Source organism: Neopsephotus bourkii, unplaced genomic scaffold (assembly GCF_033783945.1).
Source record: "Neopsephotus bourkii isolate Nb327-2 ecotype Australia unplaced genomic scaffold, CSIRO-AGI_Nbou_v1 NB_1067, whole genome shotgun sequence".
NCBI lineage: Eukaryota > Metazoa > Chordata > Aves > Psittaciformes > Psittacidae > Neopsephotus > Neopsephotus bourkii.
In genome coordinates, this window is record NW_026901555.1 from 4,234,888 (window position 1) to 4,262,827 (window position 27,940).

Consider the following 27,940-nt stretch of genomic DNA (forward strand, 5'->3'; position numbering starts at 1 on the left):
AGAAAGGGAGGGAAATAATCCAAATCCTGCTGAGAGCCGGTTTTGCCATAAAACGAAGTAAGGGCAAGGGACCTGCACAGGAGATTCAATTCTTGGGAATAAAATGGCAAGATGGACGTAGACAGATCCCCACAGATGTGATGAACAAGATAACAGCAATGTCTCCATCAACTAGTAAGAAAGAAACACAAGCTTTCTTGGGTGCTGTGGGGTTCTGGAGAATGCACATCCCAAATTACAGTTCAGTTGTAAGCCCTCTCTATCATGTGACCCAGAAGAAGAATGATTTTAAATGGGGCCCTGAGCAACAACAAGCCTTTGAGCAAATTAAACGCAAGATTGTTCATTCAATGGCCCTTGGACCAGTCCGGACCAGGCCAGATGTAAAAAACATACTGTACATCCAGCTGGGGAGAATGGTCTTACCTGAAGCCTCTGGCAGAAAGCTCCAGGCGAGACTCGAGGTCGACCCCTTGGCTTTTGGAGTCTGGGATACAAGGGATCTGAGGCCAGCTATACTCCAACTGAGAAAGAGACACTGGCAGCCTATGAAGCGGTTCGAGCTGCTTCGGAAGTGACTGGCACTGAAGCACAGCTCCTCCTGGCACCCTGGTTGCCCATGCTGGGCTGGATGTTCAAAGGCAGGGTCTCCTCTACACATCATGCAACTGATGCTACATGGAGTAAACGGGCTGCACTAATTACACGAGCTCAAATAGGAAATCCCAGTCTTCCAGGCATTCTAGAAGTCATCATGGACTGGCCAGAGAGCAAGGATTTTGAAAAGCAGTATGCCTTGTTTACTGATGGGTCCTGCCATATTGTGGGAAAGCATCGGAGATGGAAGGCAACTGCATGGAGTCCTCAACGACAAGTTGCAGAAACTGCTGAAGGAGAGGGTGAATCAAGTCAGTTTGCCAAGGTGAAAGCCATCCAGCTGGCCTTGGACATTGCTGAATGAGAAAAGTGGCCAGTACTTTTATCTCTATACTGACTCATGGATGGCACAGGCAAATGCCCTGTGGGGGTGGTTGCAGCAATGGAAGCAGAGCAGCTGGCAACGCAGAAGTAAACCCATCTGGGCTGCTGCACTGTGGCAAGGTATCACTGGCTGGGTGCAGAACCTGCTGGTGAAGGTACGCCATGTAGATGCCTATGCACCCAAGAGTCAGGCCACTGAGGAACACCAAAACAACCAAGAAGTGGCTAAAGCTGCTAAGATTAAAGTGGCTCAGATGGACTTAGATTGGCAACATAAAGGTGAATTATTTTTGGCCTGGTGGGCCCATGACACTTCAGGCCATCAGAGCAGAGATGCAACATATAGATGGGCCCATGATCAAGGGCTGGACTTAACAATGGACACTATTGCCCAGGTTATCCATGAGTGTGAAACATGTGCTGCAATTAAACAAGCCAAACGGTTAAAGCCTCTTTGGTATGAGGGACAATGGCTGAAGCATAAATATGGGGAGGCCTGGCAGATTGATTATATCGCACTGCCTCCAGCCCGCCAAGGCAAGCGCCATGTGCTTACCATGGTGGGAGCAACCACCGGATGGCTGGAAACATACACTGTGCCCCACACCACTGCCCGGAACACTGTCCTGGGCCTTGCGAAACAGATCCTGTGGGGACACGGCACCCAAGAGAGAACTGAGTCAGACAATGGGACTCATTTCTGAATAACCTTACAGACACTTGGGTCAAACAGCATGACACTGAGTGGGTATATCACATCTCCTACCATGCACCAGCCTCTGGGAAAATCAAAAGGTACAAGGGACTGTTAAAAGCTACACTGAGAGCAATGGGTGGGGGAACTTCCAAGCATTGGGATACACACTTACCACAGGCCACCTGGTTGGTCAACACCAGAGGATCTGCCAACAGGGCTGGCCCAGCCCAGTCAGAACTTTCACATACTGTAGAGGGGGACAAAGTTCCTGTGGTGCACATGAAGAATTTGCTGTGGAAGACAGTCTGCTGACTGAAGACTCCTGCTTCAGGTGAAGGTAAACCCGCTCAGGGACCCGAATATACTTGGTGGGTAATACGGGAGGATGGGGAAGTCCAATGTATACCTCAAGGGGATTTGATTTTAGGGGAAAACAGCCAATGAACTTAATTGTATGCTGTTGCCTGCTGTGTAATACTTTTACAGCCCATCAACTAGATGTCTTCAGGTCACCAGTGATTGGTCCTGACTTCCCTCCGACCCTCATCCCAACCAAGAATTAACTTTGATAGAACCAGACGAGTTCTGCAGTAACAGAATGATCCGCATCGGCAGACAACGATCCAACACTGCACACAGCCTCTCCTGCCCCAAAAGACTGTTACAAGAGATGGAACCTGACATCATGGACTAGATGGACTCAGCAGCATTATAGGGATTGGTCCATGCACTAAGAAATGATCTCTTTCTCTCTGTCTGTGTATGTGGACGTATATATATATATATATGTAAGAGCAATGGTATATTGAAAATGCAGGATCTGAGCATGACCTGAGCTGTATGGAATAATGGTTGGATATTGTCCTGGGTTTAGCAGCAGCAGTCCTTTTTTTTCTTTCTTAGTAGCTGGTGCAGTGCTGTGTTTTTGACTTTCAGCCTGGGACCAGCACTGATAACACCGATGTTTTTAGTTGCTGCTCAGTAATGTTTACTCTGACCAAGGACTTTGTGAGGCTCATGCTCTGCCAGGGAGGAGGGGAAGCCAGGGGGAAGCAGAGACAGGACACTTCACCCAAACTAGCCAAAGAGGTATTCCATACCACAGCACATCATGCCCAGGAGGTAACTGGGAGTTACCCAGAAGGGCACTTACTGCTCAGTCAGGCTCATTTTCGGCAGTTGGTATTGTATTCTCTCCCCTTGTTATTTCCCTTATCATTATTATTGGTGGTGGTGGTGGTAGCAGCAGTGATTTGTGTTATACCTTAGTTACTGGACTGTTCTTATCTCACTATGTGGGAGTTACATTCTTTCGATTCTCCTCCCCATCACTCCGGGAGCAGGGCAGGGGGTGAGCAGACTGTGTGGCTGACTTGCTGACAGAGTTTAAACCACAACACTCATGCTCCACAGACTGCAGCTTATTTGCTCCATGCTGCTAAATTCCACCAGCGCTTCAGCTTTCTCCTTATTTACTGTTGCCACATTTGCCTGAACAAACCTATCATTGCACCACAGTGGGAGAAGAACTCCCTGACTTCTTCTGTGCCAAGTATAAGCTCCAGCTCACACAAGACTGAGTCTCTGGCTTGGCTCACAGCAGAAATACAGCACTGACTCAATTCTGGAGATATCATCACCAAAATAATTTGAAAGAGAGCAAACCACATCACAGAACACCACAGCATCCCTGACTCTGTTGCACAAGAAGCTGCATCAGTGCACAGACTGACAGAACTGCAGTGCAGGGAGGACACCAGGATGCTCTGCAGTACTTGGGAAAGCTGCTTCTCCCAGGACAAAATACAGGATGTCCAGTATCAAAGCACATTGCCTGGGGTGCTGAGAGCAGAAGGATGTGTCATAGTAAAGCTACTGTAATACCCTTACTGACTTAACTCACACTGTGAAATATACTGTCCTAAATTTGTGTCTGTCCAATTACTCAAAACACAGCAATCCAAATCTAAATTAATAAATTTTTCTTCTGTATTCTTAATTTATTCACACACACACACACACAAAAAAAAAAAAAAAAAAAGAGATCACCTTCCTCCTTCAGATTAATTACTTCAAAGACTCACATTTTCTCAGGAGACAATCCCCAACTCAGCTCTGGCAACAGAGCAAGACTGGAATTTGGCCTAAGCTAGTCTGTTGAGAAAGACCAAAGCAAGTTGCACTGGAGAGAACAGAATAGGGGACTGTCTCCTCTCTTTCTTGAGGAAAAGCAGTATTTTAGATTTTACTCTTGTTACTTGTCTTCCTGTCAGTTCAAAGGGTTCCCATATCTCTCCTGGACGGACTTTTTCTTTAGAATGCTGAGGAGAATACATGGAGAGATCAGGGCTTCAGCTTTTCTTCCTCAGCTTCTAGAACAGCAGTGTACAATCGAAATGATGACCTAAAATCTTTGCTGTGGACAACGGTCCAGCCTCTGCTCCAAGCACAGAGCCCAAAGTTCGTATGGCTGTTACAGCCCTGAATTCTTTTTAGACATGAGTTTGAATCCATCATCCAGGATGGACCTCCGATTGCGTCTTAACTTCTTTTGTCTCTCCAGATAGATGACCATTCCAAGGAGGAAGCAGGCAAGCAGGAAAAGCACCATTCCTACAATGGCTAGAGTGATGACTGTGGCCTCTATCTGTCCTTGAGCCAACTTAGATCCAAAAAGCGTTATCTTCTGGGACTCATCCTTATCCTCAAGTGGCAGCTCTGAGTGATAAACAAAAATATAGTTCCAATTAGAGCCCAGAATACCACCACTGAAAGGTTCCAAGAAATACAGAAAAGGAATAAAAGAACCAATGCAATCAAAGCAAGTCAAAGGAGACCTGATCACCATTCATCTAACAGACCCTCATAGCTAAGGTCACACAAAGGGTTCTTTCCCGAATCCACTCCATCCCAGGACCTCACTGTCTCTCACAACTGTTCAACCCAATCAACTAACTATTGCTATCCCACTCACAAGAGAAATAACCCGAGTTCTGTGGGGAGTCAGTGGCTAGGTTAAGAACAAAAGAATGGAAAAAAGAACATCTGTCCAGAGCAGGGCTGCTCCAAGTTCCCCACCCTGCTCCAAGCTTCCCATGCACATGGCTGTTGTCCTAACCACCATTATTCTGAGTGCACGTTAAGTCATTTCAGTGGTGAGCCACTTGAGATCCTGAGCTCTCTTATGCTTCCACATAGAGGCAGCAGCCACCTTTCGAGAAAAGCAGCTATTCGCAGAGGTAACAACTGGTGATCAAGGATTTTCACCTCATGAGTATACACAGGCTGGTGCCTGAGCATGGGGTAAAGACAAATTATTTCATATTGTCACTACTGCTCTGACATTTCCTACTTTTTACACCCAGTGAGTTGTGGAGAAAGGTCTAAAGAAATCAGAGAAATAAGTAACCACCATAAACTATTCAGACTTTTACTGCTAGGAAACCTTAAAAGGACCTTATCTACTACTCTTCCCTGGTACCGCTCAACCAAGTGTCTTCTCGCATCTGTTCTTTAAAATACCTGAAAGAGCCAGGGCATGTGCTCAGGCTCTTTTCCTGGGGGAAGAACAGACCAGGAAGCAGATGTGCTTCTTTGCATGCTGACTCAGTCCCTTGAGCTAGTGATGATCAATGTGATAATTCTCTAAACCACAGTCACTGACAGCCCCAAAAGGGAGAACAACTAATCTAAGGTGTCCCTCAGGGTGTGATGGAAAGGGATAAGAAAAATCACTTCCTTTGCAACATTCTCCTCTGAAGTCCTTTGAATCTCTGCCAGTTTCTAAGCCTACACTCTGCTTTGAAGATGAATCCATATACAGCAAGTACAACAGGATGCAAGGCCACTAAACTTTTTCACCCAACACAGTCAAAGAAGCCTAACAAGTACAACATCCTTACTTGTTATTATCAGAGCACAGGCATTTGGAGAACAGATAAACTAACCTGGAACCTTCCCTCTCATCCATCAGTAGCCCAACCTCAGAGTAAAATGCTGGCCAGCCTGAGAGAAGAGGCTATAAGTGATGTTTGTACTCCTCCCTTCTTTTTGCACAGATCTAAATCTCTGTACTGATTAGAGATGCCCCTTTCTCTTCCACCTCACACACAGAGTATTTAGCAGTGCAACATACACCATACCTGCACTGTAGTTTACAGCTTCAAGCTCTGGCTCTGAAAGGAAACAAAAGAGTGAAAAAGCGTTAGGCTGAACAGATAGAGGGTCATGAACATGGCACGCTTGGCAAGGCTCAGGTCCACAAGCAGCATGATTTTCCAGAGCTTGCAGGTTTTGTTGTTTTGGGGGTTTTTGGATTGGTTTTCTGGTTTGGGGTTTTTTGTTTGTTTTTTTTTTTCTGTCAACATTTCCCTTCTTCACAACACACCAGGAGTGTTTTTGTATTACCTGCTCCAAAAGCAGACCCACTCCCACCACACAACCCTTTACAGCCTTTGAGAGAAAATTTCTTGGTTTCAGCTGAGCTAGAGTTAACTTTATTCCTAGTAGCTTGTGCAATGCTGTGTTTTGCCTGATAACACACCAATGTTTTACACTGTTGCTCAGTAGCACTTAACCCTGATCATGGACTTTTCAGTCTCATGCTCTGCGAGTGAGATGGTGTACAAGAAGCTGGGAGGGACAAGAGACAGGACGCCTGACCCAAACTAGCCAAAGGGGTATTCAGTACCACAGCACATCATGCCCAGGACATCAGCTGAGGGGAGTTACTTGGAAAGGACCAACTGCAGCTGAGGTCAGGCTGGATATTGGTCAGCAACTGTATTGTGCATCATTTGCATTTATTGGTTTGTGTTTTTTCCCCCCATACCCTTTTAGTTTTATATTACCTCCCCCTGCTATTTCCTTTATTCTAAGTATTATATATACTTGGAGTATTGTCCACAATTCTGATGTCCTCAACATAAAAAGGACATGGAACTGTTGGAACAAGTCCAGAGGAGGCCACGACAATGATCAGGGGACTGGAGCACCTCCCATATGAAGATAGGCTGAGAAAGTTGGGGCTGCTCAGCCTGGAGAAGAGAAGGTTGTGTGGAGACCTCAGAGCAGCCTTCCAGTATCTGAAAGGCACCTACAAGGATGCTGGGGAGGAACTCTTCATTAGGGACTGTAGTGACAGGACAAGGTGTAAGAGGTTAAAACTTAAAACAGGGGAAGTTTAGATTGGATATAAGGAAGAAGTTCTTTACTGTAAGGGTGGTGAGGCACTGGAATGGGTTGCCCATGGAAGTTGTGAGTGCTCCATCCCTGGCAGTCCTCAAGGCCAGGTTAAACAGAGCCTTGGGTGACATGGTTTAGTGGGAGGTGTCCCTGCCCATGGCAGGGGGGTTGGAACTAGATGATCTTAAGGTCCTTTCCAACCCTAACTATTCTATGATTCTATACTGTACTTCAGTTATTAATCTGCTCTTCTCTCAACCCACAGGTTTTGCATTCCTTTGATTCTCCCCCCCCATCCTGCCCAGAGAGGGGGGAAGGAGGGAGGGCAGACAGCAACTAGCTGCATGGTTCCGAGTTATCAGTTGGGCTTAAACCACATCAGAAAATCACAAAGTCTCTGAGCACCTGATGAGCTAGCAGGGTTGCTCACTCACCCCCAGCAGGAATGGGGAGGGAACTGGAAGGGCAAAAGCAAGGGAGGAAAGAAAGGAAAAACAAACAAAACACCCCCAACTTGTGTGTTGCCTCTTGCCCACCCTACCTTCGGAGTAAAAAACATGAAAAGACGTGACCACTGCTGTGTATAAGCACAGCTCAGCAATAACAAAACCATGGGTGTGTTATCAGCTCTGTTTTGGTGACAAATCTAAATCACAGCACCATCTGGGCTGCTATGAAGAAAATTAACTGTCACAGCCAAACCCAGGACAGACTTACCCACCTTTGGGCACCTCCCAGGGTTTCCTGGTGAAATGAAAAGCATTAGGATGTGCATTTAGACTACAGGTAATATCCTCAGCAAGAGCAATTACTGGCTGATGGCTGAACATTGCTTCTCAGACACAAACTAACATAAAGCTTGTAAGAATAATGTAAGGATTGTAAGCCCCAGAAACTCATTTGTTGTTAATTCCAGCTGCAGGTATTACCATATTCAAAAAGAGTATCTGAAATTGCTAGTACTTAAGTAATTTCCTGTTCAATTAGCTGGCTGTTTATGACATGTAAGAAAATTGTAAGTGTGATACAAACAGAATTTAACAGCAGGAGTAGAAAGTGCTGTTAGATGTTTTACAACAACAATCAAGGGTAGCTCCCTACCTGATCTAGGCAAGACTGTGAAGAGTATCTCCATCCCAGCATGAATGTGATCAGACACATGACAGTGGAGCAGCCACGTCCCAGGGTTCCCAACCAACATCTCCACCATTTCAAAGGTTCCAGGGAACAGATCTACAACATCTGCTCTGTAGCTTTTGCCATTCTGTCAAAGGGAAGGAAGGCTGTTATGTGCAGTGCTCTGTGCTTCTTTTACAGGAAGAAAATTCTATTTGTGTTCCTGGAGAGCACTTCAATGCTACTACAGCTTTTAAAAGCTCAGAAAAAGAACTCCTGGCTGCAGCTGGGAAAGCAACCTAATCCTAAAGGTTAGGTTAGACATATCAGCACAATACAAAGGCTCAGTGAGTCAGATTTGGATGTGTAAAATCACATCCCTTTCCTAGATGGGTGAAGTTTCTGCGAGGTTATTCAAGTTCAAGTCCAGAGTCACATAAAAGTGGCTATACCAATGGTCATTTTCCGCTTTATCACGAGAGGATATTCTTACCTTGTATATGAAGGTCTCAGCATGAAAATGGACTGTGTGGACATCAATCTCCTGACCCATTCCCAGCAAGTACCAGTTCACCAACTCTCCCTGGAACATTGTCAGCCCAGGCAAGTTTGCGTAGAGCCTCCCATTTATTGCTGTGCAACAAACAACAGAGAAACAGTAGAAAAAGCTGTTACTGAAATGGTAACAATGCTGAACCATTTCAGAGGAAGAACATGGACTGCAAGTTAGTGCTACAAAACTCATACAGCAACTGGTGCATGATTCTGTCTTCCATATGACAATCCCCTAGAAGTTTGGCAGCAACTTGGATGCAAGGCCATGCTGTAGCTCAGCTGAAATCTCCAAAACTACCTCTTGCTGAAAACTGCAGAGGTGGTTACTTCTAAAAGTCAAAATGCAAAAATGGACTTTTTAGCCCAATGATCAGGAAATATGTATATATCTATATACACCTAAATCTCTGAACAACTTACCTGAACAATGAAAATGGGTAAATCCTGCCAACAGGCAACCCTGTCATTCTGTGTCTCAAGCTGGCTGCATATTACATGCTGATCACTTGTAAAATCACTACATGGCAGGAATTTATATCATAATTAGCACAGCCAGAAGGAATACTGCTTTGACTGTAAATGCAAGAGAAGGACTGAAACTGTGAGCTGAATGCAGTGGAAACTTTCATGCTCAGGTGACAGAGGGAATAAGACTTGAACACCATCCAAGGGCAGGAACACCCATGTTTTACACCCAGATCTGCCACTGTCACTTTGTATAGATCAAAAAAAGCATCAAACTTCAGTGTGTTGGTTTAGCTAACTGTAACACTGGTTTAACAATAACAACTCCATGGATATGTTTATTTGGAGATTCTTTATATCACTCAGTCATAATGACAGTACACATAAGGAGATAAGAATAGTGAAGAATTGTTAACTGCCAGGGAACTTGTTTTGCTGAGAATACTTTACAGATAGAATAGAGAGAGAAGCTAACATAAATATGTTAATATAGAGAAAGGTGTTCATCCTACTATGGTAGAAATGTCATTTTCCATTTTTGGGTAATCGGCTAAAACAACCGGAGTCATGTATTGCAGCCACATAGGCTGGTCAATCTGAAATCTAATATATTCTACTGGTCCCAAGACAAACCAAATTAAATTAGTCTGACAAGTTAATTTCACATTTGATTTTATTTCCTATCTCAAGTTAGACACACCAGATATTAACCTCTCTGGCTCATATCTTGCTACTCCTTTTGACAGGGACAGCCATAATGGACAGTCTTCATTGTAGATCAAATCTTTGCACTGTGTATGTGCTGCAATATTAAGAACATACAGCTTAATTCTGTCCAATGCAAAATCATGAGGGCATTCACCAGGAGTCAAGCTCTTGGGTTTTGGGTGCCTGACCACTTAGAGGTCACAGAATCAACCTGACCTTTCTGCAGATAGTAATGGGTGTTCAGTGGGTGTCTACCAGGCATTACCATGCATTTTGTTGCTTTCCACAAATGTCTCATCCAGCAGGTTGATCTCCTTGTGATTTCCCTTACTGTAATGTTCCACATTCTCCTCCAAGTACCAGGACTGATTTTCATCAAAAACCAGGAACAGTAGAGCAAACTCCCTCTTTACATCCTTCCTGATCCCATCAGATCGCAGTGCCCCTCTCCGGCAGATCTTCAGGGGTCCAATCAGACCACTGTACATATCCTAATCACAGTGAAGGAGAAAAAACACTCGCAGAACTCTGAGGCAAAGATCTTCTCACCTTCTCTCTTATACACACTTTTCTTTGCCTTTCAGCAACAGTATTTTCTGTTCCCTGTACCACCGCACTGAAAACAAACAGTGCTACTGTGTGTAAGTACTCTCATTAGAACATCAGCTACAAAAGCACAAAACCAGAGACTAAAAATGTTCTTTTAAATGCAAATCCAAAAGTCAAATATGAATGGTATCAAAATATTCTGATTGCAAAAACTGCAACTTGAGATAAAAGGGCAGTAATCTCTGGGTTGAATGTTAGTTTATTCACAGATCCTCCCTGTGAAATCAGTGCTGTAATTGATCCTAGCAATGTTCAAATCTTCCTGCTTTATCCATGGGGCCTAATTTTGGAGAATTTCTGCACTTATAGGTTAGCACTATGGCTCTTAAATAAAAGCCATGACTGACTGGGAGATGTTATCATACCCTACAAATCACTGAAGGAAGGTTACTGTCAAGGAGAAAGTGGACTTGTTTTATGAAGGCTCATGCTGAAGATAAACAAGGACCAATATCAAAACAAATTTGGAAGATTTTCTCTCCCAGGAGAATGCTGGACATGTCACAGGGTTGTTGTTCTACCTCTTGGCTGGGCCAATCTCTAAATTATATCCATCTCTCATTAGGTAATACTAGAACACATCTAATTGGGCCTTTCTGGTTCTACTTTCTACTTTACCTTTACTGGGTCCACCATGGAATAGTAGATCCAAGGAACACAAGCTGAATCACTTGGCCCTGGACCAGATCTCTCAGGAACTTCCCATCGGTATGTCACAATGTCACCTGAGTGAGAGAAGAACCATTAACACCAGTTTGCTGAGCAGCATGCAGAATAACACAGAAAGAGTGCAATTTCAATTCTGATTTTGTTGGACTCAATCTTCCTTCCCCAAAATACTGTGAAGCAGGATGAAGTTCTGCTCTCACAAGCAACGTAGAGGGGCCATAGGATGCACACACTATCTGGTGTCAGCACAGCTCTATTTTATCTGCCAGCTTTGAGGATGGAGCTGATCAAAGAAATTCCATTTTTCTTCAGGACAGATGGAGCTTGAGATGACTTTTCATCTCTGAAGTATATTTATGATGCTCAAATTCATTTTTAAGATTACTATTTTGCATATTAACAATATGTTTCAGAAAGACAAGGCCTCGCTGAAAACTTGTTTGTTGCTTAGATAGCCTGCACAAGTCGAAGGAGACCAAAAATTACACATATTGGCACCTGGACAGTGACAAAAATTGGTGATTTCAGTCAGCATCCTGGCAAGCAATTGTGTATTGTGCCCATTTCATATCAGTGTGCACATCACAAAGTATAGGTCCCAAAGAAGGGCAGGCTTCCCTCCATCATGGGCAGTTAGCCCAGAGCTACCAAGGACTGAGCTGTGAACTGTCATCACCCTTCATCCTAGAGACACTCCACACAGTGTGGGGGATAAGGCTGCACACAGAAAGGTTTGTGCTACAATCATCCTAGGTGTCAGAGCAGAATATGAATTCCCAGGGCTGCTATTTCCACACAAATGGTATCAATAAACATAGATGAACTTGAAAGACTACTTATTGTTCAGTTTCAGTTCTTTACCATAAGAAAACAAGTACATCTAAGCCTGCCTAAGGAAACCAGCCTAGCCATAGGCTAAATTAGCTTTGTTAACCCATACAGGAATATGGTTGGAGACCAGTGACTTACCAGGGTTTGCTACTTGTGGCTGTCCCGTCTCTCTTTCCAGAACCCCATGTGCATGAATGGAGTAGGGTCGTGTGGCATTGTTCTTGAACACAATGTTGAGAATATCTCCCACTTCTGCCCACAGAAAAGGACCTTGAGATGGGAAAAGTGTACTCTGAGACTAGCAAAAACTGTCAACGTATGTCTTGAGGATATTCCCATATCTCAAGATGTATAATATATTTATGACATTCCCCTCCCTCTTCTCTACCTCCCAAAAGACAGAATTGAAGGTTGGTCTCAATTCAAATCTTAAAAAAAAAAAAACAAACCAAAAAAACAAAAATAACCAAAAACCAGACTGAGTTTCACAATGAGGGAAGTGAAGGTTGTTATGCATTTTAACTGTGCCCAGTACAACTAAGGCTTGATTTCTGAATACTGCTATGCTAAATTCCACATCGTGATCATCCCTTGGTGCTAGTTCAAAAAAATGTGGCAATATTCTGTTTGGCCTGAAAAGGGTCACAAATGAGAACTGCAACCTATTTTGAATGGTAGGCACTGCCTTAGCCTTGCTGCTCTAGCACTACTCAGTCCTAGGTTCATAACACATTACTGTGATTCCATGGGCCGATCAGTCATCGCAATGTACTCCTCCACTTCTCAATGTCTGCCTGCTTTGGGCTCAAGAAACATTTCTCTCACAGCAACAGATTTTCACCTACACCCCTCAGGGTGCTCTCTAGAAGTCAGCAGTTATTTCTGTCCTACACTCAGAAATGCAGGTGTGAAGAATGCTTTGCCTGAGAACATGAAAAAGTTGGCAGAGGCATGCATGAGAATCCATGGTTTCCTACAAGATGTGTTCAGGACCTTCTTTACTGCTACCTCCAAATCTATTAGATATGGATAGGAGACAGTCTGAATTCCTCGTCATTTAGCAGATGCCTAAATAAATAGGAGGGCTTCAGATTACAGCCTTTAGGCACTGAAACTCTATAGAGTCCAAGTCCCACCACTGTGTGAGTGGAAAATATACCCTCTACACATACCCTTACCTAGTATTCCCAGGTGCTCGTCACCATTTATCCTGGCCTTGGGGGTCTGGAAAGTCCCATCGGTGTACTCCCTGTAAACTGCCTTCTTGTACTTGGAGCCAAGCAGTCCATTCTCGTTGCTCAAAAAAACATCGGCATAGCTGAGAAATGCAGAGTGAGTGCTGAGAGACCCAAAAGGTCAGGGACAATCAACAGCTACCTTATGACATTGGGTTCACTAGTGAATGGGTTTCCCGAGACCTGCTTTGGCTGCAAAGATGGGCACAGTGATGCAGGGGCTGCAGCTCCAATCAGCAGCACCACCAACAGTGCCATATGCACCAGGTCACAGAATGGCCAAGATACCCAACAGTTTACTGAGAGTGTACCGAGAAACTTTGCCAAAGGGTTTCCCAGAAGACAGGCTCTACCTCTCTGCAGAATGGTTGTGCCGTTCCCTCTCCCAGCTCCGGTCAGGTGCATAGTCCCACACCACCTCCTCTGCCATGATGTAATAAATCCGCACACCCCTGTACTGATGGGCAGGAGCAGGATCTCTTCTTCCACACTTGGAAACGGAGTAGCGTTCCCTCATTCCAGCCTGGTAGTGATTGCTCGTCTGGCAGTAGATCTCAAAGATCCCTGAGGGAGGCAGTATGAACACAGAGATCAGCTACTTTCAGAGATCCCAAGAAACAGCTGCTTCCCATGCAGAGCCTGTGACATGGTTGACATTGGTATGTGTTGTGTGTATGGGTGTTTGTTTAGGGAGCTTGGTTGCCACAGGCTGAGATTAAAAGGGGCCGTTAGAGAAACTAAGTAGGAATGGCGCAACAAAGTCCCCCACAAAACAAAAAAATCTCAGAAGGCTTTCTTACGCAATAAGCAGCTTATTAGAAGGGAGGAAATCAGCAGAGTAACATAACCATGCTACCACTGCTGAGATGCTGTTGAAGGTCTAGCTTGCAAATGCCAAAGGGGAGGAGACAAGTGGCAGCTGAGGCCATTGCATTGTGTAAGCAAGACCGTATTGTGTGCCCTCCCTGCAAACTGGGAGGACTGGGGTCTGTCAAACATGAATCTCCACAAGTCATGGAGAGGGGAGTTAAGTTCTGGCACTATCTGCTCCTTTACTGTGAAAGGCATGCATGCATGCATGTTTCTCTGGGTCACAGGCAGCAACATCCAGAGCTGTTACCACAAATATTAAATAGGAAGTGGCAGCCTAGAGAATCAGTGTGGGACAAGATCCTGTATCTCCTGTTCTTCTCCAGAATCAGATGCAAATGCAGGAGCTGTGGCCTCATAAATGGGACCAAACAGGATCTAAAGCACAGCTCACTCTGTAAGAGTTTACAGTGCTGAAGAATCAGCCACAGGAGCAAATACCACAACAGGAGACTTTGCCTTCTGCTAAGTTAGATATGCAGGCACTTACCATTGTTATCAGGTTGCATGAAGGCAGTAGCAAACGTGTGGGGGAACAGACTGGTTGAATCTCTCCGCATCCCATTCATCTGTAGAGTGTTTCCCTGAAACACAGCTCCATGTACATCTGCTTCACTGCCCAAGCCCAGAAGGTGCCAGGTCACATTGTCTCCTTCACATACATTTAGCCCAGGCAAGTTACCAAACATAATTCCATTGATGGCTGCAAAGGAGAATGCAATTGATTCTCTGCAGGTAAGCGATTCATTTTGTGCACATGCTTTGATAGATCAGGCCTGGCTGTGGAAGTGTAGCTTTCTTGTAATTCACCTGAACACATTCAGGACATACTTCAAGACAGCTGTGCTTCTTGTCCCATGTCCCACCTGCTGCCTCCAGCCTCACCTGATTTCAGGCCAATACAGCACAGCCATTTCAATTCCCCAGCTCAGTCTTTAGGTGAGCACCACCCCATGTTTTACAGGTTCAATCCTGCTGCACACCAACAGCATCAGGCCATACCATGCATCCTGTTTGACTCCTTGAAGTCATCATCCTCTTGCACTGAAGCCTCTTCCATCCTCAAATAGTACTTTATGTTTGCATTTAAATACCAGCTGAGGTTCTCGTCAAACACACTGAAGAGAAGGTAAAATTCTTTGTCGATCCCTTTCTATAATTACAATAAGGGCTGTTAATTTTTAAAACTCACCAACTATCTTTACAGTTAAGGATGTTTTTGCCTTGCTACCATGTTCCCCACTGAGGGCCAGGGCTGTCCCTTTACTCATGCTGAATGTCCCTCTTTTGTTTCACAAGAGGCACCACTTGTGGTTTTCCCATGTTATTTCACACACGTGACTGGAATCAATCCAAGGATACCAAATCACTGCCTCCTTTCCCCATCCCTGTGTTTAAGTGTGTTTTCACCACCTCTCCAGATCAGACCTGGGAATCAAGAGCCAGCCCATGAGGCAGGCGGATGACTACATTCCATGCCTCCTTTCTCCTACCACAGGCCTGGATGGGGAATTTCTTTTTATTTTTTTTATTACTTTAATCTCCTGAAAATGTTCAATCTCCTAAGAAAAGAACTGTAAAGCAGGATGCATTCCCCCACTAAAAGAATACCCCTAGTGTTGTCTAGATTGTCTCTTTGATATCTGCTGCCTCAGCTGTACCCAGGACGACACTCTGCAGAGAAGGCTGAGCAATTCTGAGTGTGCAGCACACAGGTGCATGAGAAGTGGCCATTCACCTTTCCCAATTAAGCATTCATTAAAGGATTGACCAAGATCATGGAATTTCTGCTCCAGTTGATTCTTTTCCCCTATCATACCTTTACAAACAAGTCTGTTTTCAACACCTGCAAATCTTTTATCATTATCACAGCTCCTTCACATAGTGGGATGTACATATTCATGATCGCCTGCTCAGAAGATTCACATTTTCACCCTGTGCAACATGCTGATCTCTTCTGCACTCCCAGTTTAGCCACATCATGCCACCACTAACAGTCAACTCCTCCAGGGAGGCTCTTGTGGAAGCTGTTTTCAGACTTAGCAGCCACTCCCTGATCTACACCACAAGACAAACAGGATGGCAGTTTTCTGCTGCCTGGTGTTTTTCACAAGGCTTTACTGATCTGTCTTGCACTTCTGAGGATATTAATTTATTGCCTTCCCCACTGACATGAGCAGACTACCTAAGTAAAATTCCAAGAGGAAGCTCTGGTCACCCTCCAGATTTCACCTCTCCATTAAAAGCATAAAAACTAACATAATTTCCAAAGGTTTTGGTTGGGTTTTTTTTTGTAGTCAGCTCTGCTTGGAAATGAACTGATCTTGCAGAAGAAATGAAGCTCACCCACACCTCAAAGCTTATATCACTCAAGCAAAAAATCTGAAAGTGAAAGTCCTTTTAATGTTTTTGAGACTGCAACGATTACTCCACATGCCTCCGAAAGCAGCCTGCTATGCAAGTCTCAGGACAAAAGTTAGCTATAAAGTTGCACCCAATGTACAGTTCAGCCAAGTTCATCTGTCAGTTTTTAAGCAGAGCCCAAAAAACATTTCCAGGGCAGCCCTGGGGAGCCTGGAACACTAGACTTTCCCATGTGAAAATGTCTGGTGCATTGGGATGCACCAGCATTCCAGTGTTAACCTGACTTGTTGCTTCGATTTTACTCTGCTGGATTCATGCTACTATACATCTGTTCTCATTACATTCCCTGATGGTTGGCTGTTGCTTCCTTTCTCTACAGGAAAGCAAAGAACCTGGTAAGAGCACAGCATGAAAACCCCTCTTACCTGTTTGTTGTTCTCATCCAAAGTGCCTGGCTTGCAGATAATCAGAGGCCCTACTAAGCCCGAACTGGGGTCTTTGATGGGATTCACAGCTGAGCTGTACATCCAGGTCAGGCATGGAGGGTCACTGGCAGTGGGTCCAACGTGCTTTGGCACAGTCCAGCGGTACGTAAAGTTGTGCAGAGGTGCAACAGAAACCCCATTCTCAAACAGACCTTGAAAACAGAGATTGGCACGGTTATTCCCAAAGTCCCTGTACAAGCTTAGTTCCATCTTCTCACCAGCTACATTCAAACTGGGTTTTACTTCGTTCATGCTACTTAAACACCCAGCATCTCTGAAGCATGACACGGGTGTAGTTAAGGCACACAGGGATCTGCTCTCAGTACCATGTAAAATTCCTACCACACCATGGCAGAGGTGGGCATGGCAAGGGGAAATAAAGAAGCAGACCCAGCTGCATCTGGGGAGTTAAATATTGGAACCATGTGGTGTAAGTAAGCTGGGGTGCACTGGACACACTCCTCTGCTCAAAAGGTCTCAAACAGCTAGAGATGATCTGAGCTTTGGTTTACAGTTTTCTTCTCAGAAAAAGCAATCTCTGGAAGCATACTCCTCTGGCACCCTTCCTGGGCACCAGATCAGTGGAAAGACTCCTTCAGCAAGGCTTCAGGCAGGCTCAGAGGACCAAGGTGGCTTGTACCTAATTCCTGACCACATCCAGTCCTTCACAGCTGCAGAAACTCTCCAGCACAGAGGAGGTATGGGATGTGCAGCCCCACCACCAGCATTAACATTGAATTACTCAAGAAAAAAAGAACCACAAACCATCATGGTACCGCATCCCTTCCCATGCCTTCCCATAGGATACTCCATGAGGCTGGATGCTGAATGGCCAGGAGGCTTTGTTAACAAATGTCACCAGGATGGTGTCTCCAACTTCAGCTTTGATCACTGGACCTACACAAATTGTAGAGAGCACGTCGGCAACAGAGCAACAGCAAGCCAAAGCAGCCAGGACCACTTTTCACCCAGGCTGAGTGAGCAGAGGATGCAGAAGAGGCAGGCACTCCACACACTGGCACTGCTTGAGGCCCTTCAATCCTGACAGCAGGAACAGGGACTGACAACAACTGTTTTAAAGCACTTTGGGTCTGCAGGAGAACTCAGAGAGGCTTCAGGCATTCATAGAATAAGTAACAAAATGGCCAGATGTGCCAAAACACCCTCAGAAAAGGCCCAGGTCTCTCACTCACCTACAAAAGGCTTACCCAGCATGTGCTCTGGGCAGGCAGGTAAAGAGGGGTGTGAAATGCTTTAATGCCACCCCCGCCTCTGAGTCACTGCTTCTGTCAGCTAGAAAAGAACTAAGTCTTTAATACAACAGTCTTATCCTTCAGCCCTTACTGCTAACCTCTGAATACTGCCCCAGTAGAAAAGTGATTCTGCCTATTTTACCATTTCACATGCTCTGCCTGTCCCACTCACTCTCAGGTGTAACTGCTGTAAAACACCTCCACCATGTCTCTCACTGCACCATGAAATGAGAGAGCAGCTACAGCCAACTGGTACCCCTGGTATCAGCATCAATCTCACTGACACTGAAAGCAAATTTGTGTTGCTGAACGATTCTTACCAAGTATCCCAAGGTGTTTCTCTTCTTCCAATTGCTGCTTTTCCTCACGGAAGCTCTCATCAGTATATTCCACATACTTTGCCTTCCAGTAGACTCCTCCAATTCTGTAAGGGCCACGCTTGAAAAACTGCTCAGCAGGGCTAGTTAAAAAAAGAAAATGTCAGGCAATTTCTACAAATCAGTCCTGTTCTCCTACTCCCTCTTCCCCACACTCTTCTGGCAATGTCAGCAGCATCTCCAAATCAAGAAGCTTTTCAGACAAGGACTGCATCACCACTTTGGAACAAGCACAGCTTTTCTGTGAAGCTTTTTTAATCCTACAGACTCATCTACCTACATGTTCAGGGAACACCTCTGGCCTACAGGTGGGCTCAATGGCACAGATCTGAAGAGCATCTCAACACAATATGTGCAAGACAGGCCAGTGAACAAAACCGCAGTGCAGAAAATGGAAAGGCTCTAAATGACAAATCCTCCATCATCACCCTCTCCAAACACAGACATAACATGCCTTGCAGGAGACTCAGCTTAGTTGCAAGGCCAGCTCATAGGTATAAGGAGCTTTTCCTTCCAAGTTCTGCAAAAGAGTTGCTATTTGGCTTTTGGTAAATCATTAATCACTCTGCATTTATACTTTTCCATCTGAAAGAGGTATATCCTCTTCAACAGTGTCCTAAGAAAAAGAGGGGGAAGAACGTCTTTGTTTCAGTTAGACAACGTCTGAATGGGATATCACTCACCAACTGCTATCACAACCATGTGACGTGGGACAGAAGGATGTTGGAGAGGTCACTGCATTTGATTTCCCAGAAACCGCTTGCTGGAGAAAGGCTATACTGAAGCATACCTGCAGGCTAGCTCTGCCACCCTGTGTCTGCTGCAAGATGTGCTTTCTTAGTACAGCACACTTCTACTTGAAATCACCCAAAGTGCCTAGTGCTGCTCTCAGTACAGTCTAGCTGTAGCAGCCTTCATTTCCAGATAGGGTGATCTGCCTTCCCAGGAATTCCACAGGAATTGCAGGTATGTATTTTGGTAAGAAGGAAATTCCACATTTTCCTTAGCAGCCTCCCCATCACAGATCAGAGACACCCCAAACATTGCCCCAGCCCATTAGCCTCTTGCTTACCTGCCTTCCTCACTCAGCCGTTTTCCACTGCTTTGGTCGAGTCCTGAAGGTCCATAGTCCCACTGGACCTCCTTTGCAGCTATGTAGTATTTCCGAACTTTCCCCTCCAGGATGGATGCTGGAGATTGCCGAGAACAGGGCCGGACTTCATACAGTGCTCCCATCCCAGCTGTTCAAGACATGGTGGAGGAGGACATACACGCTTTACCCCTCTCAACCAGTTTGACCAGCAATGAACAATCCCACCTTCCTACCATGAACTGGCCATTCTCCTTTATTGTCCCAGAAGGTGATTAGATGGCTCTCACAGCAAGGAGTTAGTGTTAGTGAGCAGAACTGCTTAATTGCATTCTATGGAAGTACAGGCAAAGAGCAAACAGAGCCTTCTGCTGTCCTCACGTACCATGGTGTACCATGCAAGTGCCTTTCACAGGGACTACAGATTGAGGCACTGCCTCATCTTTGCTTTCTGCTGTACCAAATATTGTCTTTACCACTGATCAGCATAAAACATCATACAGTGGTACAAGCCATAACCCAGGAAGTCTGGTGCACACTTCAAATAACCAAGTCACCCCAATTTATAGAAGGCAAGGAATCACCCAATTCATCTAGCGACATTTTCAGTGGGAATGCTGCCCAAGGCACTATCCCCTACCACACTGTGCATCACAGGGCTACACCAGGAGATAAAACAGAGGCTGCAGAGTGCAGGACATATTACCACCTCTGCCTTACCTTCTATGTGATCATTGACCTGACAGCTCAGTAGCCATCTCCCAGGGTTACTGGGGATCATGTCTGCTGTAATAAAAGTGGCTGGGAAGAGGCTGGCCACATCTGTCCTATGGCCTCGAATATTGAGCATTTCTCCATGGAAGTAGGCTGTATGTACATCAATTTCATTGCCCATCCCGAAGAGATGCCATGAAACACGATCTCCAGCACACATTGTCAGCTCAGGGAGGTTTCCAAACACATAACCATTAATAGCTGCAAAACCAAGCAAGAAAAATCAGATTAGAAAAGGGTCCTTCAGAGATTCTGCCAGCAAATCACAGTATAGGTGTGTTTGCAGGATGGACCCAACAAGAACTCAACTCCCCCTTCTTGTTCTGGAGAGCAGTCCCACAACTCAATCATAAAATTAAGTGTATTCTGCAATCTCCAAATTACTAACAAAGGCTCCCTCATGCCAAAGATTAAAGGAAAATAACATTTTTTCTGGAGTTGGGAGTATCCCTGTGACATTGTTCACTTAGCACAATATCTCAGAGCTTGTTGTCTCCCTTCTCCCTGGCATACAACAGCCAAAAGTGCATTTCAAGATATAAGAGCACCAACACCCCTGGAACATCTGGACAGAGTCTGTGGCTTCATGAACGTGACACTGACCATGCATTTTGTTGCTTTCTTGAAATTCCTCATCATCTTTGTCTACCGAGGCTGGATCTGTGCAGAACAATGCTATGTTTTCATCCAGATACCAGCTTAGGTTCTCATCCACCACACTGAACATCAGAAAGAAATCAATGTCCACATCCTGACGTCTTTGAGAACTGCCAGTCAGCATTCCTAGAGTGAAAGAAAGGATGTATGAATATTCTTCCATGCAAGAAAAGCAGTCTTCAGCACATGGATTAAAACAACAGTAGAAAAGTAACTCTTATCACACAAATTAGACAGATGCTTTCCCCAGCATCCTAGCACAGCTTATAGCAGAGTTCCAACAAACTCACTCTTATCTAGTATGTCCCTGTTACTACACTTCCTGCTCCCAAGCACCTCTCCCACTGCATGACTGAACCACACCATGTTCCCCTTTCCTGCTGAAATCAAACAGTCCCCAGTTTTTAACACATAAACTAGGTCATGGACAGGGTTCCTGCTTTTAATATGGATTCAAACAGCTCTCAGATAAAGAGGCCTACAAATTCACCTGCACAGCCACTAAGGGAGCAAGACAACATAATGACTAGAACAAAGTCAGAACACAGGCTCTGCCTTCTCCACTCATACTGCATTTTCCTCTGAAGCTGCAGCTGCCCACCAAAGTACCTTCTCATCCCACTCTTGTTCAAATCACAACAAAAATCCTGTAAAGATACAGAATGAAGCTGCAACCCTCAGCTGCTTTCTCTTGGGAGTTTTTACCTTTTTTGCATGTAAGTAATGGCCCGATTAATCCAGACGCAATGTCCTTTGGTGCATCAATATGGGAGTGGTAGATCCATGTCAAGCAGTTTGGGTCATCAGCAGTTGGGCTGTGATCTTCAGGGACAGTCCAAGTATAGGTGTAATTCCCTCCTGGGAAAACAGCATCATCCTTCTTCTGATCCTGGGGGGACATATCGGGATACAGGGATCCTAGAACAATTGAGCAACCACAACATCCATTCAAGAAGAGCAGAGGTGCCCACACATAGAATCATAGAATACTTAGGGTTGGAAAGGACCTTAAGATTATCTAGCTCCAACCCCCCTGCTGAGCTGCTCTCATTCAACAGAGTTGCCCACAGATACTTGGGTAGCAGATTTCAAAGTGACACTCACCATAACAAGGCTGATACAGTATTTAATCATGATTCCCTAAGACAGACCGAGACACAGAGCCACCGTAAGGTAACTTTCTCAGCAAACAGGACAGCACAGAGTCAGAAAGATGATTCCCATTTCATGTCTTGCTACTTTGCCTTCAACCCTGCAACATGCCCCAGTCAACCTCTCCACAATTTTTAGGGTTGCTTCAAATAGCTGTTCTTTAGTCTCACACCTTTCTTGTGAGCCACCTGAAGCTCACACTCATGATTCTTATACTACAGCACTTCAAATAATGAATACAGCTCTTTTCCTTCTTCACCACTCTCCCACTAGCAAGTTTTGGAAGTTATAAAAATAAAGAAAGCCACACTGTGTACTGTAATGTCCAGGCCAGTAAATCACTCCTAGACCCATGAACCTGCAAACCAACATCAGGTAACCTCACTAAACTATTGCTTTGCTGCAACATCGCTTTGGGCTAACAAACTCTGTGGCTTTACAGACATCTTTCCACAATGCACTCCTAAGCTCCCAGTGAGAAAACTCTGCCTCCCTTATGGCAGTCCCCATTTACCTTCAGAGTCCTTCTCGTAGAAAACTCCGTGAGGATGGATTGTATATGGTCGACTAGCAAAATTTCTTAGATGTACTTTGATGGTATCCCCCACTTCTGCTCGGATGATGGGTCCAAGGAACCCCAGCCAGTCAGGTTTAGGAATCTCAGTGGTATATGTGGAGTCTGTGTGCTGCTTATAGACAGATTTCTTGTATGTGCTTCCCACCCTGTCTTTTCCAGGCTGGAGGAATTTTGAGGCCTTGCTGTTAAATTCAGGAAAGGGAAAGGCACCATGAGTCATGCATTACATAAAACAGCTGGTTGATAACACAGCAGAGTGACAATGACACACAGCCTTCCCAGATAAACCTGAAAGCTTTGGTATTACAGAGGACTGCCTGCGCTTTCATGGCATTTGCAACTAAATCACTTGAGGGTGGGGGAGATCTCCTGAGCTCTCTGACCAAAATGCAATCTAAACGATGATTTTCTACTTAACAGATTCCAAATTATTTCTTTTAGCAGACAGAATGGCAGGCAAGTCAGGCAGATATGTACCCAAGATGTAAGCAGCTTCCCGAGTTAAAACCTCATAGAGGTACTAAAGTTCAACTCATGAGTACATTTGCACTTCATGGCTAATTCTTAGTAGATAAGAGATGAATCATGATCCAGGCATTAGTGGGAGAGCTAAATGAGAGCCAAGGTTACTCCCCATTTCTCATGCAGTATCAATCACCCTGCCATAATGTAAGTAGCCCTGAAATACAGACAAACTAATGTTTATCTCTCGAAGATGAATAGTTGAGACTAAAACATGAAGCACTGACATTGTAATTGAAAATTCTGAAGGGCTGGGCTCTAATTGTACAACCTAGAACTCATCCCTTTGTAGTCATACCTGCAGCCACTACTAGCAGAGTTTAAGATAAAACATACTTTTAGAATCCATTTCTTCCCAAGAAAATAAAGTAACTTTTCAAGCATTCATATTAATATCATTCATATCAATATCACTTTGTTTTCTACAACCATTGTATAAGTCCCATTACCTAATTGTTTGCAGTGACAGAACATTTTTTAAAGTGTCAAGTTTAATGTCCTTGAATTTCATTCTCTTCATGTACTATGAAAGCAAGCAAACAAAACCCACTACATTCATTATCACTGCAGGAGTCAGTGATAACGTCCTTATTAATTGTGGATTAACCCTGTGAACTATTTTAAGTCCATTCGGTGTCTCCAGAAAGACTTTTCCACACTAAACTAACAGACCTTGACATTTTTCTGTGAACTCCTCCCATTCCTGCTGTGCTGTTTATGAAAGATAAGTATAAACTTCAGTGTTATTTATTATGGGAGGTGGGGTAAACGACAGAGCAGGTCAAGAAATACAGGTCATTCACCATAGAAAATGGGATGGAGGGAAGCACAAATGCCTTTAAAAAGATGTGGAAAGCCATGCAAAAACAAAAAAAAAAGTTTAACGTTTTGAAAACAGAAACTAAAGCCTGTTTCAGTAGTGACTCAAAGTAATTACTCAGTTTCCAGATTTACTTCCACAACGAAACCAAAAGCATTTTTCAAACAACCTCTAAAATTACATGCAGGAAGGTCCATTAAGTCTAATGCTTGAAATTCCATTCAAAACAAAACAAACCAGTTCTGTGAAATCATTTACATGAAGGTGAAAAAGTCACCATGCCTCAGGATATACAAGCTGATCATCAGCTGGAATTAAGAAAAATGAAACCCCAGGGCAGAGTACTGCACAATGGGTTCTATTATAGAGTGCTTGTACTCCCCGCTGGTGTACAGGCAGTGGATGTCCCATTAAACTGATCATTCATTTTCCCACTAATACAGTTTCTATGTTCCTATGTGTCCCAACACTATGATAAAATAAGTTAACCATTAAGCTCATAAAGATCAGACATCAGATAGTTTTTTTGCTTGCTTAGATGCCTCAGAATACTTCCCTGAAATTACTCACAGAATTATTATTTCAACTCAGTACCAGACTAAATTCTTATAGAAGCAAACATACGGGTTATGTGCGATGCTTTGGTTAGCAAGTACATTCTTCCCTGTTGGAGCATAGTTCCAGTCCACCTCGTAGATCCCCAGGTAATAAACTCTGGTGACACCTCCAGCAAATGCAGGTGACAGCATGTGGATGTAAAGCAGCAACAACCAAAACAATCCCATCATAGCCTGAAGTGAAGGTGCTTTTAGAGGTTAGACCTATTCAGGAGAAAAGAGAAACAAAGGTAGTGGAATATGATGACATGCTTTGAAGGTACCAGACACTTTGCAAGGGGATGAAAAAGTCCGGCAGAAATCCTGTTGGGATCATTATTCAAGGTGGGTTGAGAATATGCCATGCTGATCAGTCCCCAGTACGAAACACTGCTTCTTGTAACAGATTAACCTAGTTTGCTTCCAAATGCTTTGTTCCACAGTGTTAACAGAATACTAATTCAGTAAGCATTCACACTGCAGGAGATGAGGTGAACAGATTCACAGCGAGAGCTATGTCAGCACCTGTAAATGTGTAACTGTCATCTTAGGGCAGCAGTGTCCTGGGCAGAAAGTGCCACACACACTGGAATTTCAAGGGACTGGTTTTTCACTGCCTCTGATGCCCCAAATCATCTTACAGGACCACATACAAAAAGGAAATAATCCTGAACAAGTATCTTTGTGCTTTAAACTGCTGCCAGTATCTATTCCACTAAGCCACTTGAAAACATATGAGTTAGTTACTATGAAGTAATTTTAAATTGCAACTTCTTTAAAGACTGCTCTTAACAAGTGATTCTCTGTAATCCAGGGAGTGCATCCTCACAGTGGGCTGCCCAAGGCTCTATGCTTAGTCTAGTTCCATTAAATATTTTCCCCATGATTTAGATCACAAAGTAAGGACCTTACTCATAAAACTTCTAATCAACACCAAGCTTGGTATGAATAAGCACCAGGAATACTCTGAAGAAGGATCCAGGGTAAACTGCAGAAACTATCTGAAATAGCCAAAATACATCTCTGTGAATGTAAGAGTAAAGAACCACGTGTATGAAGAAGAAGCTGATGCAAGATGGAGCAGCAGAATTACACCAAAAGATAAGAAAGTAGCTTAGGGTTAAGATGGATGACAAACTAAACTCACAAGAAATCTCATCCAGTGATATTATTAACAAAGCTGGATGTAACTGATAATGAAACTGCCATCTCAAACAGACATCCAGCTCTTGAGACACAACAGCAACTTGGAAAACATTCAGCAGAGAGAAGCAGAAAGCAAAAGAATTAGAAAAATGTGACCTTGCAAGAAAGCTTAACAGAATCAGTTTTCCTTAATTTCAAGAAGAGGGGGATGGGGACATAACACCATATCAAACAGATTTTTTTCTGAAGAGCTTATCAATATTTATTCTCCCCCACCTTTGGTAATAGCAACATAAAAATACGAGATTTGCAGCAAAGCTGGATATTCTGTAAACTTTCAGCTAGCATGACATCACACTAGAACAGTTTTCCAAGAGAAGCTGTGAAATTTCTTCCCACATCCAATACGCAATACACAGGATTCAACACCAGTACATGACAAAGAAATAGATACCTTTCAAACCCTTATTTCAGAGTTCCAAACATGCTGTAATACCCCCAGAAACTAATGATAATCAAGTAAAACTAATTCCACACAGTTATTAAATTGATCATTTGAAAGAAATCAACTCTCAATTTGGAGAAAGAAACCTCCCTTCCCAGAAGGGGGCTGTAGGGATCTCTCTAAATCCAATATGGTTTTAATCCATGTTTCTGCCCCAGCAGTTCCACCAGCAAGCCCTTCAGGTCCTGGTCACACACCTGAAGGAACTCAGGCATGGAACAGCCCCTTCCCCACAGCCCGGGCAGAGATTATGGCACTAACCTCACAAATCTCAGTCCCTGCTGCTGGTGCTCCAGAAACCGCTCCTGCCCATGGGGAGGTGAGGTACCTGCACTGACCAACTCACTGCACCAGTAAAGAGGTTTCAAAGCAAGGCATTCAGAAAGCTTCACCCATGCTGTCTTACCATACTACCAAAGGGCAGTGGTGACAGCAACAAGGAAAGACAGAGCTGGCAGCACCAGCCTGAAGCCTCCACACCCTGCTGGGAAGGGCCAGCGGATGACTCTGACAAAGCAGCAGCCTTCTTGTCACCGAAGGCCAAAGTACACAGGAGCAGTTTTCCAGAGAAAGCATATGCAGTGCATGGGGTGGCCATCCTCAAGGGAGCCGCTGAGCCCAGGAAATCAGTGTAGGCTAATCGTTATGTCCTCTTACATTAGTGGTATCTGCAAGCAACATGAAATCCTAGGAAAGGGCAAAGCTGAGACTGTAAACCAGGTGTAAACAGCAACTCTTAGAGCTGGTTACAAAAGCTGCCTGCTGAGACAAATCCCCCTGTATCAGCTCGGTTTCCTATATGTCGGAGTCCCTATTACAACATCAAAGCTGCACACAGCAGCATCAGGACACATAACCGAAAACATACTTGACCAGGAGTCACAGGAATCTGAATGGCTTGTGAAATGTGCTCTGGCACTGGAAAAAGTGAAGTATGAGGTCTCCAGGGCAGCTTTATTGAGGCTTTACAAATAGTCTGTGTGGACCCCAAGCTTTTTGTTTGATCAGGACACTGCACATGTACCTCTGAGGCAAGTTGAGGAAACAGCAAAGCAGCATCACTGAATCTTTACTCAGTGAAGGTTCAGCAGGCTACAGTGATTCTGTCCTCACGCTCTTATCTACAGCAACTAATCATCATTTAGTAACTCTACTAGTACAATGTAAAGGAAACCAACAATCTTCCTTTTTTTTTTTTTCTAAAAAACCAAAATACCTTAGTTTTTCTTTGAAATATATGCCTTAAGGAAAAAGGAAAAACCCAAACCCAACTTTATATCACATTCATCCCTGAACCTTCATACTTTACAACAGAACCCCTACTCCCACGACTTCCCCATGCCAATTCTCCAACAGCACAGAAATTACAAACTAACCGAAGATTCGACTTCAGTTTATGTAGCAGCCAACCAACTTCCACTGACCAAAGCAGAGAGCCTGAACTCGCCTTCTTCCCTGACTCGAGAGAAGGGGGGAAGGAGCTCGTCCCTTACGTGCAGCGCGGGCGGACACGGGATCTGCTGGCGGCTACAGCCGGAGGCAGCCCCGGCGGCGGGATGTCGCGGAGTGAAATTGCACCGACGCCAGAGCGTACAAAGTCCGCATCTTCAGCAGGCGCTGCCTCGCCTCCACCCGGGCCCCGCCCGTCCCGGGCCACCCCGCTGCGCACCTGCAGCTGGCCCCGCCGCGCTCCACCGGCGCA

At 44.5% G+C, this 27,940-nt stretch overlaps 1 protein-coding gene across 3 annotated transcripts; it reads right to left on the reverse strand.

Moving 5' to 3' along the window:
- Positions 1-3,703: 3,703 nt before the first annotated feature.
- HEPH (hephaestin) lies at positions 3,704-27,853 on the reverse strand. Of its 3 annotated transcripts, none has more exons than XM_061361985.1 (21): positions 27,732-27,853; positions 24,616-24,812; positions 22,587-22,831; positions 21,626-21,838; positions 20,867-21,046; positions 20,210-20,464; positions 19,472-19,640; positions 18,343-18,482; positions 17,535-17,666; positions 16,710-16,921; positions 14,923-15,073; positions 14,411-14,623; positions 13,404-13,614; positions 12,994-13,133; positions 11,954-12,085; positions 10,934-11,040; positions 9,972-10,197; positions 8,472-8,611; positions 7,964-8,126; positions 5,821-5,853; positions 3,704-4,396 (listed from the first exon to the last, which is right to left on the reverse strand). In XM_061361985.1, the coding sequence occupies exons 2-21, from the start codon at positions 24,777-24,779 to the stop codon at positions 4,152-4,154; spliced, it is 3,471 nt and encodes a 1,156-aa protein (XP_061217969.1). In that variant the 5' UTR covers positions 24,780-24,812; positions 27,732-27,853; the 3' UTR covers positions 3,704-4,151. The 3 variants fall into 3 exon arrangements, with proteins under 3 accessions (XP_061217969.1, XP_061217970.1, XP_061217971.1); XM_061361986.1 differs by lacking the exon at positions 27,732-27,853 and adding an exon at positions 26,500-26,631; XM_061361987.1 differs by lacking the exons at positions 24,616-24,812; positions 27,732-27,853 and having other exon boundaries at positions 21,626-21,809; positions 22,587-22,726.
- Positions 27,854-27,940: the final 87 nt, after the last annotated feature.

Bases quoted from the DNA above. Each gene is read 5' to 3' on its own strand.
- HEPH (XM_061361985.1), bottom strand. From the start codon at position 24,779: ATGATGGGATTGTTTTGGTTGTTGCTGCTTTACATCCACATGCTGTCA. The intron at 18,483-19,471 runs GTAAGCAAGAGG...TTTTTTAACTAG, and splicing joins CGGCTGAGTGAGGAAGGCAG to CCCTGCTGAGCAGTTTTTCA. The intron at 15,074-16,709 runs GTAAGAGGGGTT...TTGTAATTATAG, and splicing joins TGGATGAGAACAACAAACAG to AAAGGGATCGACAAAGAATT.